The following is a 19,660-nucleotide window of genomic DNA, read 5'->3' on the forward strand; positions in this document are numbered from 1 at the left end:
GACCAAAGCTTAGAGTTAACATTAGCTGGTACAGAAAACTCTTCACTATATTCCTCTATTACCTATCCAACTATGGTCCTGGGCAGGTTATTTAACCTTTCTGTACCTCAGTTTCCTCAACTATATAATGGGGATAATAGCAGCACCTACCTAATAGGGCTGTCACAAGGATAAGGGAGTTAATGTAAGTAAAGCGCTTAGGGCCATGCCTGGCATGTGTTAAGTGCTATCTGTGTGTTAGCTATTATTTTTCTCCAACAACTCTTACTCCCAATTACTACTTCTGTCCCCATTCCCCAAACACACCATGCTTCTTTCAGGCCTCTATGCACTTTGTACATAAAGAAAATTGCCTTATGCCTTTCCCAGTGACCTCCAAACCCCGAATGCCTAGGAGTGTTTCTCAACTTTTGAATTTTTAATTAAAAAAAATTAATTTCCTTATTATGGCCTCCTTTCCACATAGGCTTTAGACATGGTCCCCTCTGATTTTATGGACAAAACAACTCTCTAGCCCTGCAGCTACCTTTTCTCTTACCACTTCAAAACTCAACTCCTTGAAATATTTGCTTGGTCAGTCCCTAATACTCTATTTCTGCATCTCCTATACACTCTTCTATTATTAAAAGATAAGTTTCCATCCCAAGCACTTTAGTGAATTTGTTTTTACCAGTTATCATAATTGCCATATTCAATTGGTTTTATTACTTCTCTTACTTGACCTTTCTAAACCTCAATATCATTCCTCATTTTCTGTTTTAAACTCTTCTCCCTTGGCTTCCAGGACATTTTGACTTGTGCATATCACTCTGAGTGATCCTTTTTCTTTTGTAGATTCTTCTTCCTGGATCTACCCTTTAAATGTTGGTTTGGATTCCCCTGGTGCAATCCTTGGCCTTTCTAACCTCCATATAATTTCTGGGTGACTGCATCCACTTCCTAGGATTTTAATTATAACTTGGAAATGACTGCAAATTTAGACTTCTAGTCCAGATCCTCAAACTAATAGATGGCATTATACCTATATTCCATTGGTACCTCAAATTCCCCCAACTACAACTTTGTTCCTTGTAGTCCCTTAGTGAATGCTACTATGCACCATCATTTTGTTATCCAAACCAGAATGGTCATCCTCAATTCCAACCTTTTCTTCACTCTCAACAATCATTAGACCACAAAACTGCATTAACTTTACCTCTTAAATGTTTTGGATTTATCCCTAGCTCTCCACCCCAAGTTGTATCTCATACCCTCTTCATTTCTCCTGGATTTTTGCAATAGCTTTATAACCCCTCTTGCTGATTCTGCGTCCCCTTCCAGCATATTCTCTAAATAATGGACCAATCTTTCTAGGACACAAATAAAAACGGTCACTTATAATACTTTCAGTTAAAGCTAAAACTTCCTTAGAAGGCAAAAGGCCCTTTAAGATCTGGCTCTGTTTATCTGTATAGCCTCCTTTCTGCCACTCTGCAACTTTGCAAACTGGTCACATTCTCATGTCTTGGAACATGCTTGGGATATTGTCTCTATATTTTAAAGACTTGGTTCAGGGATTGTCTCCAGAAAGCCTTTTCCAATTCCTCCACTCTGGGTTAGGTACTTCCTCTGAATGACCCCAAAGCACCTTGAGCTTTCATTTCTTTCCTTTCTCCCCCTCTATACTGAGTCTCCTTATGAAATGGTTTCATAAACTTAATTCACTTAGTGTCCCAAGCACCTAACATGACAAATGCCAGGTATTCAAGTGTTTTAATTCAATGATGTTGATACTGGCTGACACTTGTTCTTCTTCCTCAACAGTTGTTAGTCCTGAAGACCAGGTCACCCCAATAGGAAGGCTGAAGGTTTCCCTTCAAGCTGCTGCTGCCCTCCATGCTATTTACAAGGAGATGACTGAAGATCTGTTTTTGTGATGTAACAAGTGTTATTCCATTCTAAAATCTGAGGGAACCATAGTAAAAAGTCTCTTATAAAGTAACTTACTATACCATGAATTTGATCTGCTGTGATGTCTAATCTTTCTCTCAACCTAACTGTGATACTAGTTTGATAAAAGCATTTTCCTCTCTCTAAGGCTCTAATGCTTAACCAGGTGAGAAAGAGTTTTGGTTTCAGGAGTTGCAAAACTGTCACAGTAGGTAAATTTACAAAAACAAGACAACAACAACAAAAAAAACCCAGTTTATTTATCTTTTAGTTCTTCCAAAATTGAAAATATCAAGTCCTACTACTAAGGAGAAAAAAACAAACAAAATCCAAGACCCCCCCACTTCTCTTAAAGTTACAGAAGGAACTGCTGTGGGACAGATGGGTGCAGAGAACCAGGAGGGGAAAAGGCAAGATAAACTCCTCAAATACTTAAAAAGCTGTTCAACAGAAACTGTGATAAATACAGGACAATGCAAGGCAAGTAAAAATAAGGAGCAGCAGTGACAAGAGGCTCTGTGTAGAGATGGCCTCCCTTCCTCTTCTCTTTTCTCATCAGGGTATTCTAGGCCCAAGCCATGACTTGCCCTTTCCAGATCTAAATGCTGTCTCTTGAGCCTCCCTCTGGATTTCACTAGAAGCAGTACATGATGCACAACCATTCTTCCTCAAATAATATGTCAGAAAAGAAAGGATACAGTGGTAATTTTGCCTTTTACCACTGTTGTGTGAATTTGTAAAAACGATGAAATCGAGCCAGGGAATGTCACTGCTTCTTATGCCTTCCAAGGTAGAAGTACCTCAGAATCTGCATGAAGCAAGAAAGCAGGAAAACTCAGATGGAGGCACACCCCAATCTGCCTCGCTAGCTTATGCTGGATGGATTTTATTGCAAACATTAGCAAATTCCAAGAGCCTTTTCTTGGGTATTACGAAGACGGAACTTAAAGAGATGTGAGGAAGTTCATGGCAGGAGGGTAGGATGGAGGATAAAAGCTGCTGATCAAGAACCATGTTACAAGCAGTTAAGGGTCACCCTGTACCAATGTCATGGACACCCAAAGATTAAGATGTCAGAAGTCATCAATGTCCTGGCAGAAGGTAACAGGAAAAGAGGAATGAAACGATATTTATTAATGGCGGAATCCTCTGCCATTCTCCAAGAACACCTCCTCCCTTGCCATCTGGATGGGGCCATTGGCACTTGTCCTGGTGGGCCTGGAATTCCCCAAGTAGATTGGTCCATACAAATGGCCCCCTAAACCCATAAACACAAATGGCAAAACTTCAAAAGAAAATAAAAGGAAAAATACAGTTTCTATGTCATGTAAAATTTTCAGGTGTTGGCTTGAGGAAGAATGGAGCTCAGGGCCAAAGTTCAGAAATTACTTCCTCTTCTTTTTGGGGGGTGCAGAGCTGTGTCTGGAACCACGGTTAGAGCCACGGCCTGAACTGTGCACGGATGCCTTCCTCTTCCGGCTCATACTTCGACTCTGTTCTTCCTCTTCCTCATAACGACTTTCACGGTCCGCTAAACAGAAGAAAGACATAATTAGTTAGCTATCAGTTAGCTTTAAGTACTACTGGATAGCATGAAACAGTGCACAGAATGTACTTTGGAGTCAGATCTGAGTTTTAAACCTACTAGCCATGTGACCGTGGCAAATTCTTAACCTTTCTGAACCTTGGTGTATTTATTTATCAGACGGAGAATTATTTTAGGATGAAATAAAATAACCTATGCAAAACGCATATCACAATGCTTGGGATACAGTAAATATTAGCACTATAAAAACATGCCTAATTTGGAAAAGGCCCAGCAAGTTAGACTACTATAGGACTTAGGTTTGGAAACAGAATAGCCTAATTCTGGAGCCTTAATACAGCTATGTGACTATCAGGACTGGGACACCCTTGGTGCCAGAGCAGATGGAGCATCCACTTAAGCAGAATCATGCCCATTTGGAAAGTGGCATGGACACATTCTAGGCCTTGTTTTCTCCCTTGATCAATGAAGTTGTAGCTGTGACTTCAGATCAGTTTCAGAGTGTTTTTGTTTGTTTGTTTTGCTACTCTTTAGGCTACTACCTCTTATTAGGCTACTAATATCTCAAAATACTGAAATGTTTGAAATTTGTGCTGTAACCAACCAATAAAAATAAATAAATAACAATAAAGATTACCCTTTCGGGCTTCTTCCTCCAGTTCATCCCAATCCTTTCCACTCTCTTCTTCACTGCCCAATGACTCCTTAGAATAGTCTGGAATAAAACAAGCATTAGTCATAAAAACAGAAATGAAATGGAATGATAGCATTCCCTTCTAAAAAACTGGTTTCCAGAAATGACATTAAATGATGAGGAAGCCATGACAAATTTCTTCCTAAAAAGTCTGACCTGATTCTTCTGCTTCTGATGAATAGTCTTCATCACTATCCTCCTCTTCCTCTTCATAGTCATCCTCTGAAGGGTTAAAAGTCTCATCTTCGATTTCAGACTCTGAATCCCCTTCCTCTGCATCACTCCCCTGGTCAGTAGAGAGCATAATACTGTTTACTGATTTTTTTTTTTTTTTTTTACATTCACTTTATTTAATGAATTAGTTCAATCCACTAAGTATACCAGCATTATTTCTATTTCACATGAAAAACAACAAAAAAAAGAATGGCCAAGAGTTAAAAGAACTTATCTAAAATTGCTGTAAGGTTCAAAGTAAAGACAGAGGTCTAAACACTGAAAAGTATCACCCTAACTGTTACTTTCTTTGGAACAGTGAAGATATCCTTCTAATTCCTATTTCTGAAAGATTCCCTTGATTCTCATTACCCGGTAATGAGAAATAAACTCTTAGTAATAATGCATTATGAAGAGGTGGGAGGACCATTTTTTAGAAAAGAATTTTGCCAAAATGCCCTTGAAGAATTTCTTCCAAATGCTGAGAAACTCATTCAAAGTCCACTTTTTGTAATTTCAAAGAAATTATGTCAGTTGATACCGATACCCAATTGATCTATCATTTACCTGTAAAACGAATTGGGAGAAATAATAATACCAAGTGGTGTTCAGAGCTTCTCCCAGTTGGCCAAGTCTCTTACGTGTTACTTATTTGCCATTCTCCTAGCTGCCAAAATGATAGTAGACAACAATGAATATCAAACAAAGAAACCCAGTACGCACGCACCTCACCCTCAGGCTCCAGGAAAGACCAGCCACCTTGCTCAAAGAAGCCCTCAGGGTCATCGACAATTGTCTTCATGATTTTAGTCCAGTTGAGGGACTGCACTCCTTCTGTATATTTTAGGTCACAGGAACTAAGAGAAATGAGATTACAAAGTCAAAATCAACATTTTATATTTTCTGGAATGTTCAATGTTAACGTACTTGGTAGCTGGCATCTGTGAAAAGCAGATAACCTGTCCCTAAATATACCAGAGCAGGTAATCTTTGCACTATGCCAGTAGAGCTTGGCCAAAGGGCTGACATTTGATTTCCCAGGTTGCTAGCTCTCACAACAGAAGAACATTCCAACCAACTCTGAGCTCATTCTTTCCCTCTCTTCCTTTTTTATCTTAAGTACCAATTTCCCTGTTCCTCACTTGGCCTTCCGTCCTACAGACCACACTTTTCTTTCCCTCACTGACTCTTATTAGCAAGTAGTTTCAACTCATAACCACTTTTGCAATTCTTTTCAGTTCTGATCATTCACACTATGGCAACTAAGAAATAGGGGCAATTTTCATGGACTTTACTTTCCCTCCTCAACTTTTCACTGCTTTCCTATGTCTTGTTTATTTGATATAAAATCATTTGAAGGTAGGGACTGAACTTTTGTTTACTACATAAAGTGCCCTGTATTTAGAAAGTAATCAAATGATTTTCATCAACTGACTTCACTTTCTACTATCTATTTCTCTCCAGGAGAGCTGAATCATTTAAAACGGGTGTATAAGAAAAGGAAAAAAAAAACAAAACACATACACATAATAAAGAAATGACAATAGTAAGGATATAGTAATAAAATTTCATCAAAAAACCTGCCTGAAAACCACTGACATAAATCCACACAGGAAGTACCCTACACTGAAACTTCTGCTTCAAGCCATGATGGTGTAACAAAGACTAGGATTTATCATTCTACTTTACACAATTAGAAAACTGGACAAAATGTGAAACAACTGTTTTCAGACATTGGATAAAAGGCAGCCCAAGACTAGAATCTCTGAGAGAAGGGAAATAAACCAAACGTTTTGTTTTCTGTCTGGAGGCAGCTCCCCAGGATATTGTGCAGGGGTAGGGGATACCTAATGGTTTCTCAGAGATGAAAGAGACTGTAGCTTAGGGAGCTAAAGTTTGTGTGCAGAGCACTGGAAGAGAGAGTTACACAGGGAGAAAGCACTGGAGATCTGTAGAGGGATCCCTTCAAGTCTCTGGCCAAGGACTGATCTGCATACACGAGAAGAAACTAACTGAAGTGGGACAAAGAAGCATTAGAAATCCGTAGACCAAACAATCCCCAGACCTTACACAGAACTGCAAATAATCTGTATTCTATCAGCTAGAGTGGAAAGATCTCATATAAGATACAGGCATCAAGTAGAGTCCTCAAGAGTACTGACTCAGCAGTGGGGCCAAATCAGCCCTAGGCTAATGGCTGTTCTGAACCCACACTAATAAACTTGAGAACAAGCCCTGAAAGAGCAAATAGGATCCAAGTTAGTTAAGCATATCCTAGAATAAAACCCAATTAAAATAATACAATAAAATCCAGTACCCAACAATGTAGAGACATAATGTCTGACAACAAATCACAAATTACCAAATAATAAATAGAAACAGATGGAGAAAATACAAAGATGATGGCTGGAACTAGGGGACATGGATGTTACAGGAACTATTATAAATATGCTCTATATGTTCAAGAAGATAGAAGGAACTGTGAACCCAATGAGAGAAATGATAGATATCTGTGTAAGTAGAGTCTCAGAAATAAAAAGGAGGGACTGAGGAAATAGAAAAAAATACTAAAAAAAAAAAAGTTAAAGCATTTCCATATATGATCAAAACCTTATACCCTCTGATCTAAGAAGGTCAATGCACACCAAGCAGAAAAAACAAAAACAAAAACAAAACCCAACCAAACAAAACAAACAAACAAAAAACCCCGTGAAAGCGCCAAATAATCAAACTACTAAAAATCAATGATAAATGGAAAATCTTAAAAGGAAACAAAGGAAAAGACTATGTATACAGGAACAAAGAATGACAACAGGTGTCTCATGGGAAATTCTGCAAGCCAGAAGACAATGGAGTAATATCTTTTAAATTAGTGATGGAAAAAACACTGTAAACTTGTAATCCTACAACCAGCAAAAAATATGTTTCTGAAATGAAAGTGAAATAGATTCTCTAGAAAAATACTGAGATTGTTTGTCATGAGCTATCCTACACCTCAAATGCTAAAGGAGGTCTATCAGACAGAAAAGCAGAAAGAAGACAGACTACACAACAGAACAAAAAGCATTGGGAACAATACGTGAGTAAATATAAAAGACATTTTTTTTTTCATTTTATAAATTAATTTAAATGATGATTGACTTTCAAAGCTAACAGTGAATTGTGGAATTCAAAACATATGTAAAAATAAATTGTATTTTTTTATAATAAAAAAATAATAGCACAAAGGTTAGGAGAGGGGAGATAAAAGTCTAAGATCCTAACAACAGTAGTAACTGATATATTATCTGAACACAGATTGTGGAAAGCTGAAGATGTATATGTAAACCTTAGAATAATCATTATAAAAATAACACAAAAATGGATAGCTAATAAGTTGACTATGAAGATGAAATAGAATCATAAAAAGTAATCCACTAGAAGGCATGAATAGAGAAAAGAAGGAACCAAGAAGAGATTGGTTCTATGGTTACATGGGAAACAAACAGAAAGATGGCAGACTTAAACCCATATAGATAATTATGGCCCGTTTTCAGTAATCCAATTAAATAAGCGAGACCCAAATATAGGCTGTCTCCACCTAATTCACATTAAATATAAAATTAAAAGTAAAAGAAAGCTGAACTATCTATAGCAATATCAGACATTCAAAACAAGGAACAGTCCTAGGAATAAGCAGGAACATTTCATAATGTTAAAAGGGTCAACTCACCAAGACTATGTAACAATCCTAAACGTGTATGCACATAACAGAACTTCAAAATACATAAAACGAAAATTGAAAGAAGTGCAAGGAGGAAATAGACAGATACACAATTATAATAAAAGATCTCATATTCTTTTCTTCAAGTAATTGAGAGAAACTAGACATAAAATGAAAAAGGAGAAAGCTTGACATGTAAAGTTTCCACCCAACAACGGTAGAACACATACAAATTCTGTTCAAAGGTAAACAGAAGTCTTTAAAATAGATCGTATATCAAACATATATGGCCAATTGATTTCAACAAGGGTGACAGGACCGTTGTCGAAATGGGGAAAATAAAGCCTCCAATGGAGAAAGAATAGTCTTTTCAACAAATGGTGCTGTGACAATTAGATAACCACAGGCAAAAGAATGAAGTTGAACCTACATTACTTGATATACAAAAATTAACTAAAAATGGATTAATGACCTAAATATAAGTTAAAACTATAAAACTCTCAGAAGAAAACACAGGGGTGAAAATCTTCATGACTTTGAATTTGGCAACAGATTCTTAGATGATACCAAAAGCATGAGCAAAAAAAGAAAAAACATAAATTGGACTTCATCAAAATTTAAAGCTTTTGTGCATCAAAGGACATTACCGAGAATGTGAGAAGACAACTTACAGAATGGGAAAAATATTTGCAAATCATGTATCTGATAAGGGTTTAACATCCAGAATATATAAAGAATTCTTACAGCTCAACAACAAAAAGATAAACAACCCAATTAGAAACTGGGCAAAGGACCTCAACAGACATTTCCCTAAGGAAGATTTAATAATGTTCAACAGGCATATGGAAAAGATATTCAAAATCGTGGCCATAAATGAAATACAAATCAAAACCATGACGAGGTACCACTTTATACCCATTAGGATGGTTTTTAATGAAAACAAAACAAAACACAGAAAATAAGTATTGAAGAGGAGGCAAAGAAATAGGAACCCTCGTATATTGCTGGTGGGAATGTAAAACGGTGCAGCTGCTGTGGAAACTGCTGTGGAAAACAGTTTGGCACTACTTCAAAAAGCTAAATTTAGAATTACCCAAATTATCCAGCAATCTACCCTAGTTACACACGCCAGAGAAATGAAAACATAAGTGCACACAGAAACTTGTTCATGAATGTTTATAGCATCATTAGTCACAACTGCCAAAAGGTGGGAAAAAATCAAATGGCCATCAATGGATGAATGGATAATGAATTTGTAATATATTCATATAATAGATACTATTCAGTCATAAAAAGGAACTAAATAACTGCTCATGGTACAACTTGGATGAATCTCTAAAGAATTATGCAATGAAAGAAGCCAGACACAAAAGGTCACATACTGTATAATTTCTTTTATACAATATATTCAGATTAGGCAAATAGAAAGCAGATTTGAGGTTATTAGAAGATGTGGGTAGGGGGGATGGGAAATGATTACTTAATGGGTGCAGGGTGTTTTTATGATGTTATGAAAGTTTTGAAACTAGAGAGTTGGTGATTGCACAACACAGTGAACATACTACCACTGAACTGAATATGTTAAAATGGTTAATTCTGTTATATGAATCAAATGTCAATTGAAAAAAACAGTTATGCTAGATGATAAAACAAGTATCAATAAATTTAAGAGGACTGAAATTACACAAAAAATGTTGTGTGACTACAGAGAAACTAGAAATCACTAAAAGAAATATGGCAAATCCCCAAATAGTTCAAAATTAAATAACTCATCATTTAAATCTTCTAAGGTTCCACCTTAAGAACTAGAAAAAGAACAAATCAGACCCAAAGCAGAAGAACGGAAATAATAAAAGATTAGGGCAGAAATCAAATGAAATTGTAAAGCAAAAAACAATAGAGAGAAATCAGTGAAACCAAAAACTGCTTCCTTGGAAATCAGTAAAACTGATAAACCTTTTGCCATACTGACTAAGAAAAAAGAAGAGAGGACACAAATAACCAATATTAGGAATGAAAGAGGGAACATGATTACAGAGCCTTTAGATACTGAGGCTGACTACTAAGATGAAATGGACCAGTTTGTTGAAAGACACAAACAACTAAAGACCATTCAGGAAGAAATAGATTACCAGAATACTCCTATAGCTATTTTTTAAAAAATTGAATTAGTAATTAAAAATCTTCCAATAAATAAAACTCCAGACCCAGATGGCTTCATTGGCAAATTCACCAAACATTTAAGGAAGAAATAATACCATTCTACATAACCACCCAGAAAACTGAAGAGAGAACACTTCCCACCATGTTTTATGAGGTCAGCATTACCCTGATTTATTCAGCTTCTATTACTAGTTGTATTCAACACTATCCTATACAGTGAAGTAAAAAGAAAGAAAAGGCATAGAGATTACAAAGGAGAAAATAAAACTGTATTCTCAGATGACATAATTGTATACATAGAAAATCCTAAACAATCTACAAAAAAGCTACTACAACTAGTAAGTGAGCAAGACTGTAGAATATGTGGTTAATAAACAAAATCAACCATATTTCTCTATACTTGAAACAAATAACTGGGAATTGAACTTTTAAAGCTATATCTTACACTCTCTTCAAAAGTATGAATATTTGGGGATAAATTTAACAAAATATGTGCAACATCAGTACACTGCAAACTATATAGAATGCTGCTGAGAAACTGAAAAAGACCTAAGTAAATTGATAGATATACATGTTCATAAATTGGAAGACTCAATATTGTTATGTTAATTCACCCCAAACTAATATACAGATTCAATGAAAACTCTATCATAATCCCAGCAGGCTTTTAGAAGAAATTAACCAGTAGATTCTAAAATTAATAGGGAAATATAAAGGACCTAATACAGCCAAAACAACAAGCAAAGTTGGAAGGCTTTTCCCTACTGATTTCAAGTCTTATTATAAAGCTACAATAATCAAGAGAGTTTGGTATTAGAGAAAGAAAAGATATATCCATGGAACAGAACACAGACCAGAGGTAGACTGGCTCCTCCATGGTCAACTGATTTCTTTCTTTTCATTTTTTTTTTTTTTTTACAAAGATGCCAAGGTAATTCAATGGGGGAAGGGATAATATTTCAAATGCTGCTAAAAAAACAATCACTTGTTATTTATTGGAAAAGTGTGAGCTTTCCCTCTTACACTTCACACCATAGAAAAAAATTAAATCAACATGGATCTTAGACCTAAATATAAGACCTAAAACAATAAAACCCCTAGAAGAAAATAGAGGTCTTTCTGACTTTGGGTTAGGCAAAAAAATTTTAGGCAATAAAAATCACAAATTATATAAGAAAAAAATCAATAAAATATTTCATCAAAATTTAAAACTGCTGGTCTTCAAAAAAACACTTAAGAAAATGAAAAGGCAAACAACTTATTGGAAGAAAGTATTTACTAAACCAGTATCTGATGAAGGATTTTATCAATTCTAAAGAATTCTTACTTCGTAATAAGTTGTAACACAAGCATTCTGTGAATACAGCATTGTGATTTAAAAATCGGCAAAAAATATGGACACTTCATCAAAAGAGGTATAGAATAGTGCACATAAACATATGAAAAGATGCTCAACATCATTAATCATCACGGAAATGGAAACTAAAACCCCAATGAGATAGCACTGCATATCCACTATAATGGCTAAAATTAAAAAGAACAACACCAAGTGTTGGTGAGGATGTGGAGCAACTATAACTGCTAGTTTTCCAGCCATTCTGGGAAACAGTTTGGCAGTTTCTTACATAGTTAAACATGTATTTAATGATACAACCCAGCAACCCCACTCTTAGATTATTTCTCCAAGAGAAATGAAACTATATGTCCACATAAGGACCTGTATGGAATATATATAGCAGCCATTCATCATAGCCCAAAATGGAAACAATCCAAATGTCAACACAAATTAACTGGTGAATGAATATATGAATGTCATATATCCACAAAACAATACTACTCCAATACAAAGGAATGTAGTACTGATGCATGCAACAACTTAGTATTATGCTAAAGAAGCAAAATATAGAAGACTACAAAATGATTTCATTTATATAAAATTCTGTAAGAGACAAAACATATAGTGACAAAAACCAGGGCTGGGGATGAGGAGAGGCAACTGACTATAAAGAGAAATGAAGGAACATTTTGGAGTGATGGGAACATTCTGTATCTTGAGCATACTTGTGGATACAACGCTATACACATTCGTTAAAATATCACATCATATATTTCAATTGGTGAATTTTGTTGCATGTAAATTATACCTCAATAATGTTGATTTTTAAAAAATCATATACATTTTACATAATATTTGTGATCCTACATTATCTACCTCATATGTTTCTTAGCAAAAGCCTTATGGAGTCAGTCTAAACCTATATGTATAAACATACGTATAAGTATAAATTCTACCTCATTTTTCAGTAAAAACAGAACATCAGTAAGAAATACTCCCCAGCTTTCTGTAAAAAAAATTATTAAATATGCTTTCAAATTTTTTGATAAATATTTCAAGTAATCAGAAAAAGATTTTAGATTTTGATTTTCATTGTGCAGTATCAGGAAAGACTGAACATGCCATGCCTAAGAGACCCCAAAATTTCAAGTTCTGTTCTGTACTAAACCCAGAGGCAGTAATATACATACCAAACTTGGTGGAAGGCAACAGTGAGATAAATTCTATATACAGTATTCATGGGGGTAAATGGGAGATTGCTGGCATATTTACTTACTTCAACCATTCCTTGATGGGGTCCAGAGAGGCTACAGGAATGGCATTGATCATCGTCACTTTCTTGCTGTAGTCCTTATATACTATTACCATATCAAAGTTCTTCAGGTGAAACTGTACCCTCTCAAAGTGAATCAGCTCCACTTCATCCAATGTCACCACAAAAGGTGGCTGAGAGGGAGGAATTGGGTTATCAACATAAGAATACTTCCCCCAAAGCATAAGCATTCTCAAATACTTTCAGGAAATAAATCACTTCAATCAGGATAAATGAACTTTTTTTTTTAAACACTGCAGCAGTATATAATAATAATAAGAATAAGCCTCAATAAAAGGACCTGCAAGATCAAATTCTTCCCTCAAGGAGAATAAATTCAAGGAAATTATGTGAAAACCAAATAAAAATTAAAGAGACTGTTTTAACAATCATTTATTCAATGAGTTTTAAGTCTAAGATAAGCAAGTAACAAAAATGAAAATCATGGGAATGTAAAATGGTACAGCCACTGTGGAAAGCAATATAAGATTCCTCAGAAAGTTAAATACAGAATTACTATATGACCTGATAATTCTATCCTAAATGTATACCCAAAGAAAGTAAAAACAGAGACTCAAACAGATACCTGTAGATCAATACTCATAGCAGCACTATTTACAATAGCCCAAAGGTGGAAACAACCCAAGTGTCCATCAACAAATGAATGGATGAACAAAATGTGGTACATATACCCAATGGAGTATTACTTGACCATAAGAAGAAATGAAGCTCTGAGACATGCTGCAACATGGATGAACCTTGAAAATATTATTCTCAGTGAAATAAACAAGAACACACAAGGACAAACATTGTATAATATCACTAACATGAGCTATCTAGAATTAGAAAATTCACAGAGACAGAAGTAGATTAGAGGTAACCAGGGAATGGTGGAAGGGGGAAATTTTTCCTTAGTGGGTAAAGAAGTGTTTGGAAATTAAAAATTAAAAAACAAAATCTGAAAAAATAATTAGGATCTAGTTTTCAAAATACATACCCTCCTGTTTTTTCTAACAATTTTCTTACAACAGAAGAAATACTCACCCATTCTGTAGCATTTACCAGCGCACTACTAGTGGGCTGAAGGAGACAGGTACTCCTATAGGGAGCGCCATTAAATCTGAAAGGAAGTAAGAAAAGAAACTCACGTAAGATAGGGTTTATCATAAGAGTAACTGCTGCTGCCATGACAGATAAACTTCTTTCCTTTTCCCATTCTAAATATGGCTCCAGCATACTCTACTGGAGACTTACTTCCAAAGTCTGTCAGTTTTAGCCACTTGCCCAACCTTTACAAATTTGCAAGAAGAATATCAAGAGGAAAGTTCAAGTTATAGTTATAGGAAAAATTACATATTTTAAATCATCATTAAAAGAACAATCAATTTTTCTAAAAGTCAGATCAATAAACTTTAGGTCAAAAAGAAGATATTTTACCCCAAGTCCCTAAAAGGCACTTCAAATTCCAGTTCCTCCTTAGTTAGAGCCTCTACTTTCTCAATGAAATTTTTAAAGGCTGTTTTCAGTTTGTGCCTCATTTCTCGTTCCATCTGTAGAAGAAAGAATACCAATTAAACTAAAGCCATCACTTTACATGTTAATAGTACTCCCCCCACCAAAAAAGTCTGAAGTGCTTCCACAGTCTTTAATTCTCCTAACTACATACTAATTAATATGGATGCCATATTATAGGCCACCCTACCATCTGCTATAGAGCCGAGCCTGCAACCTAAGACTAATCCATATGCCACTGCACTACACTGTCTCAGTGGATGCTTGAGTTGTTCTGCACAGATAGGTTCAGGAGTTGTTTACAAAATGTAACAATTCCTGAGCTCAGATTTAGACCTCATCCTACCTTGCTACCCTGTAAGATAAAATGCTAAATTTCACAGGCCTGCTCAGCATAGAGGTCATCTCGGTCATGCATATGCTGATGTTTCCCCAGGTCTGTGGTGATTTCGCCCACTTCTGTGTAGAACTGCACATCTGTGTGCCGCTTCTTCCCAAACATGATGGCATTCTGAAGGCATAAAGCAGAAAGAACAAGAGAAAAGTCAGAAGACCTAAGCTACACAATAGACAAAGAGGGACAATACAATGAAAAAACACAAAAACACAAAAAATAATCTGTGTTGGAATTGGGCCTCCACATCATATTATGGAAACATAGTTAAACTACCCCTAGTGTCATTGAAAAGGATGATTTTTGGGAATGTGAGGGAGTATAAATTTTAAAAAGTATTCCTATTTATTAGAATGGACTTTGGAGATTATGTTGATTGCAAATTGTGTCTCAAGCAAAAACTTTTTATCTCAGAAATAGGAATTTGCAGAAAAGCTTGTATTTCTTGATGGTTACTGTATATCACACCAAAGGAAAAAACATGCTTAGCATCTTCTACATGTAAGGCACTATGAACTTCATCAACATTATTTTATTCGATCCTCTTAATCATTTTATGTGACAGGTGATTTTGGGTATCACTAGTAGGAAAGAGACTGACAGAAATTAAATATTTTAATATCACATATGGATAGTAAGTAGAAAGGTATACCTTGAGGTGAAAGTGCAAGACAATAATCATTTCTCCATCACAGGGCTGGAACAAGGCGTGCTTTATATTATTGTACAGAATATCCACCTTGTCTCCTCGAACAGATGTGAAGCGGAAACCTGGAAAAACATATAAAGCAGCTAAGAGTCCAGCAGCATCAGTAGATGAGGCCATTGCCACTGCATCTTTTCTGGCTGATTTGAGCAGGGTCAGAGGGGAAACCAACACCTGTACAGAGCTTTTCCTTCCTTCTGGCCATACAGCAATGTGAGTGGAAAACTTCACACCATATCCCCTCTTATGCTATGTTATCTGATCTGTCATTCCTATAAATGTCATTCCTATAAATGAAGATGGAGCTCAGGCACATGATAGATCATCCATACCGTTGACATGGGCCTCCAGTGAGCCTTGCATCCTCTTTTGGGCAATGTTTGGTCGAATGTACAGGTCTTTCAGTTTGGGATTACTCCGGTTAAGATTAATAACTAGTGAGTCTTGTTTCACAATGCCCTGAAGAGAAAGAATATTAATGTGAACATTGAGAGGATATTAATGTGAATGTTCATGTCCCACAAAAAACCACACAAGTGTCATTCTGAACAAAGGTGCACTGAGTGTGTTGAGGCTTACCTCCTTCTCTTTCTCTTCTGCTTCCCGGGTTTTATAACGTTTTTGTACTTCTTTTATAATTCGGAAAGCATTCTGAAGGTTCAAGGCTGGTACTGTCTGTTCTCCAGGTGCTTTCATATTTGAAGCTCTGTATGTACTATAGATAAGAGGAAATACTTATACAAATTTCTTTATCAGACCAAGTAACCTATGTATCCCTTACTATAAAATCTGGCACAGCATCCCCAAATTATCCCATTCCACACCATGAAGGAAGCAGAATCCAGTGTGACACATATTTTCTTATTTGAGGATTCCATTGCAAAATGTGTAGTTAAGTATAAAATATTTTCACAAAGTTTCTAAATTAGGTTCCATCCTCAAAATAGTACAGTCAGTAAGGTGATCCTAAATAAGTGCCACTGAGGGAGGCTTTGCCATTCATGAATTGTGGGAGGATGCAACACAGAGAATGGAATGCTTCTGAGGGTGCCATTTCAGCCAGAAGGGATTTGGGATGGGTGTTTTCCTGGGGACTCACATTTCCTTAACAAAAGTGGCTTCTGGGTTAGGAAAGATGTTGCCCTCATTCCTGCCAAGAGCACTGCCCGGGCAATAGAAATTTATTCGCAAGTAAGTGTAGTCTCCTTCCACAGACATACTTATATTCTGTTCAAAGAAAAAACAGCATTAAAAAGAAAAAAGGTATCTTTCCTAGATAAAGATTCAAAGTTACAGAAATGCTAAATGAAAGTAGGAGTTAGGAGTCGACTATTAAGATTTTGGCATGCAAACCTTAATCTAAATCTAACACACATCATTTTTAGCTCATCTTCTTATATGACCCAATGCTTGTTTCCCAAAAGAATTACTGAATTCTCAAAGTACCTTGCACCATGTGTACAACTACAGATTAAATAATGCTTAAATAAAGTTCAAGAGAGGCCAGCAAATTATTTTTCCAGAATAGAACATTAAGCTATGGAAAGGGAAGAAGTATGATAACAGGAAATAAGGGTGAGAGGAGAAAGGCAGTAAAGTAAGAAGGACAGAGTCTGAGGGGCAGAAAGTGGGAAAGATGATGAGCAGAACATAAAAATTATCTATGGTAAACACAACTAAGTTTATGAAAGAATCTGAAATCTGATTCAATGAATGTGAGTACCTTGATTGTGGCAATGTGAAAAGGTGTCGCAATGCCAAACACTGGCATTATTACGGTTTCATATTTCTTGTCAATATAGATTTTCATTTCTCGAATATGTGGTTCCTTAGGCATCAGAGATGGGTTTTTGTAGGATACGTTAGATTTGCGAGCTCTGGAGTGAGAGGAAAAAAACAACATTGGAAATCTCTCAGTTACATATAACCCTAAGACAATCTTCACTGCTCAATACACACTCTTACTTCTGAATCTGCTGTTCTCCCTTCTGTTCAGTCAATCGTCTCTTTGCTTCTTCATTGAGTTGAGCTGCCAGTTCTTTTTGATGTGCTCTTCGCTTTTCTTCTGCAGTCATCTCATTCTAGTGAGGGGAAAACCCAAGTGATCAGAAGACATAAATCATGTGATAGATATGAAATCAATGTAATTTAAAATAAGGAACTCACTCGTGTTCTTTCTGTAAGTAATGCTGCCCGAGAACCTCTTCCTAAAAGGTCCTCGGCCTCATCCTTCTCCTCCTCTTCTTCTTCCTCATCCTCATTCTATGGGGAAAAATTGCAATCAGAAAAGCAAGCTCCAATGTTTAAGCCAACATTGTTTAACTTCTTCACCACACCAAACTTCCTAACACCACTCATCTGTCTTCTTCCTAGGTTCTCTTACCTTTAGAAAAATCCCCACATTCTTCACTTTTTTCTTCACAGAAGTGAGCACAGTGGCTGGGCCATCCTAGAATGAAAGAGATAACCCATACATACATAGGAGATTTTAAACAAAAGCACTTTCATTTCTAACCTAGTACAGTGGGCAATGCTTTGAACCTTCTGGATACTAAATTCTTTGACAATAAATAAAAATAGTTTTTACTCTCCCAGCCTCTCATTAGGAATAATAATTTGGGAGACAACATTGGGGTATGGTTAAGAATACAGGCTTACTTTAAATTCCAGCTCAGTTATAGTCTAGCTGTGTGACATCTGACAAGTTATTTAAATCTCTTTGCCTCCGTTTCTCTATCTGTAGAATGGGGATAATAAAAGTATCTATAATTCACATGACTTTTGTAAGGATTAAATGAGATAATGCATAAAAGGGCTTAGCTTATAATAAAAAACACTGAAATATTTGCTATTATATAATAAGAATAAAATCCTGATAAGTGAAAGCCAGTCACAAAAGATCACATATTGTATGATTCCAGTTAAATGAAATGTCCAGAGTAGGCAAATTCATTGATAGAAATTAGATTAGTGGCTGCCTAGGGGTGGGAGGATTGGGACAAATGGAGAGTGACGGTTAAGGGTGTGGGATTTCTTTCTGGTGTGATGAAAATGTTATAAAATTAGGTAGTGATGATGGTTGCACAATTTGTGAATATACTAAAAATCAGTGAATTGCACATTTTAAATGGATGAATCGTACGGTTTGTGAATTATATCCCCATAAAGCTGTTAAAAAAAATTAGCTCCATTATTACAATCAGTTCCTGATACTATCATTGTCAAGATTCGAATAACAAGGTGATAAGCAGCTTGGTTCAAATCATTTCCTGAACCTGGGCTACAATCTCTATTCCTAACCGTATTAGTCAGTATGCCCCATGGATAAAGACAAGAAAACAACATAAGGACCAAAATGTGCCTCAGAAGTCAGTTTATGAACACTCAAGGGTTTAACATGCAATATACACCTCATCCACAAGCACTGTGTCACCAATGAATAGGGCATAAGTTTTCTCTTCTGGTTTCTTCCCCTCCTTGTGAGTAAGGTCAGAGAATCCCAAATTAATGCTGAAAACCATCCCTAAAAGAGCAAAAGAGGATCAGTCTGTGGCTGTGAAAGATGAAAAGTTGTAAGATTTTATACAAAAAAAGGAGATGAAGCCAAAGTAAATCACTCAATAAGCATTTCACAATTGTATGCATGTAAAACTCACCTTTCTTCAGTTTGTACTGATTTTTACTGTTGATTACTAGAGAACCTTCACGAAATTCAATTCCCATTCCAAACCTGAAAAGAAATGAAGAGAAATGTAATTAATAGGATAAAAGATTTTTAACAGGGTCAAGTACATTTTAATTTTAATTTTCAAGAGTAAGACAAGCAAAAAGGTTTCTTGTTGATCAGCTAAGAAATAGGATTTGAGAATAGTCTTTGGGCTCTTAATATGTTGTATAATCCCACAATGAGAAATAATTTCCTAATTAAGTATCTCTCCTAACAGTTACTATAACAAGATCTCTTTATTTTAGCTTATCCACCCACATTTTAATTTTAATCTTCTATCATGAGATCAAGTTAGTTTTCCTGTGAACAAATTAGTTTTCTATGAACAGCAGGCATTGTTAAGGAGTACACTACCTTAAGATAGTTATAATTGAATTAAAAGAGGCAATTTTTAGTGAGAAGTTGATAACTACATCCACAGCCAA

At 35.9% G+C, this 19,660-nt stretch overlaps 2 protein-coding genes across 2 annotated transcripts in view; one reads left to right on the plus strand and one right to left on the minus strand.

Moving 5' to 3' along the window:
* The window catches only part of RPGRIP1 (RPGR interacting protein 1), a 78,573-nt gene extending 76,482 nt beyond the window's left edge, over window positions 1–2,091 (plus strand). Inside the window, exon 24 of the mRNA XM_037834494.1 lies at window positions 1,804–2,091. Coding sequence (XP_037690422.1) covers window positions 1,804–1,916 — 113 coding nt within the window. The 3' untranslated portion in view covers window positions 1,917–2,091. The remainder of the gene's footprint in view (window positions 1–1,803) is intronic.
* Window positions 2,092–2,166: 75 nt separating this feature from the next.
* The window catches only part of SUPT16H (SPT16 homolog, facilitates chromatin remodeling subunit), a 36,321-nt gene continuing 18,827 nt past the window's right edge, over window positions 2,167–19,660 (minus strand). The window contains exons 9-26 of the mRNA XM_037834495.1: window positions 19,165–19,238; window positions 18,919–19,031; window positions 17,892–17,957; window positions 17,675–17,770; window positions 17,474–17,589; window positions 17,232–17,385; window positions 16,608–16,735; window positions 16,088–16,223; window positions 15,841–15,967; window positions 15,455–15,573; window positions 14,794–14,919; window positions 14,334–14,446; window positions 13,941–14,016; window positions 12,861–13,030; window positions 5,110–5,239; window positions 4,326–4,455; window positions 4,113–4,190; window positions 2,167–3,460 (exon numbers count right to left, since the gene is read on the minus strand). Of these exons, the coding sequence (XP_037690423.1) occupies window positions 3,315–3,460; window positions 4,113–4,190; window positions 4,326–4,455; window positions 5,110–5,239; window positions 12,861–13,030; window positions 13,941–14,016; window positions 14,334–14,446; window positions 14,794–14,919; window positions 15,455–15,573; window positions 15,841–15,967; window positions 16,088–16,223; window positions 16,608–16,735; window positions 17,232–17,385; window positions 17,474–17,589; window positions 17,675–17,770; window positions 17,892–17,957; window positions 18,919–19,031; window positions 19,165–19,238 (2,098 nt within the window). The 3' untranslated portion in view covers window positions 2,167–3,314. The remainder of the gene's footprint in view (window positions 3,461–4,112; window positions 4,191–4,325; window positions 4,456–5,109; window positions 5,240–12,860; window positions 13,031–13,940; window positions 14,017–14,333; window positions 14,447–14,793; window positions 14,920–15,454; window positions 15,574–15,840; window positions 15,968–16,087; window positions 16,224–16,607; window positions 16,736–17,231; window positions 17,386–17,473; window positions 17,590–17,674; window positions 17,771–17,891; window positions 17,958–18,918; window positions 19,032–19,164; window positions 19,239–19,660) is intronic.

This window comes from Choloepus didactylus, chromosome 4, assembly GCF_015220235.1.
Source record: "Choloepus didactylus isolate mChoDid1 chromosome 4, mChoDid1.pri, whole genome shotgun sequence".
Classification (NCBI taxonomy): Eukaryota; Metazoa; Chordata; class Mammalia; order Pilosa; family Megalonychidae; genus Choloepus; species Choloepus didactylus.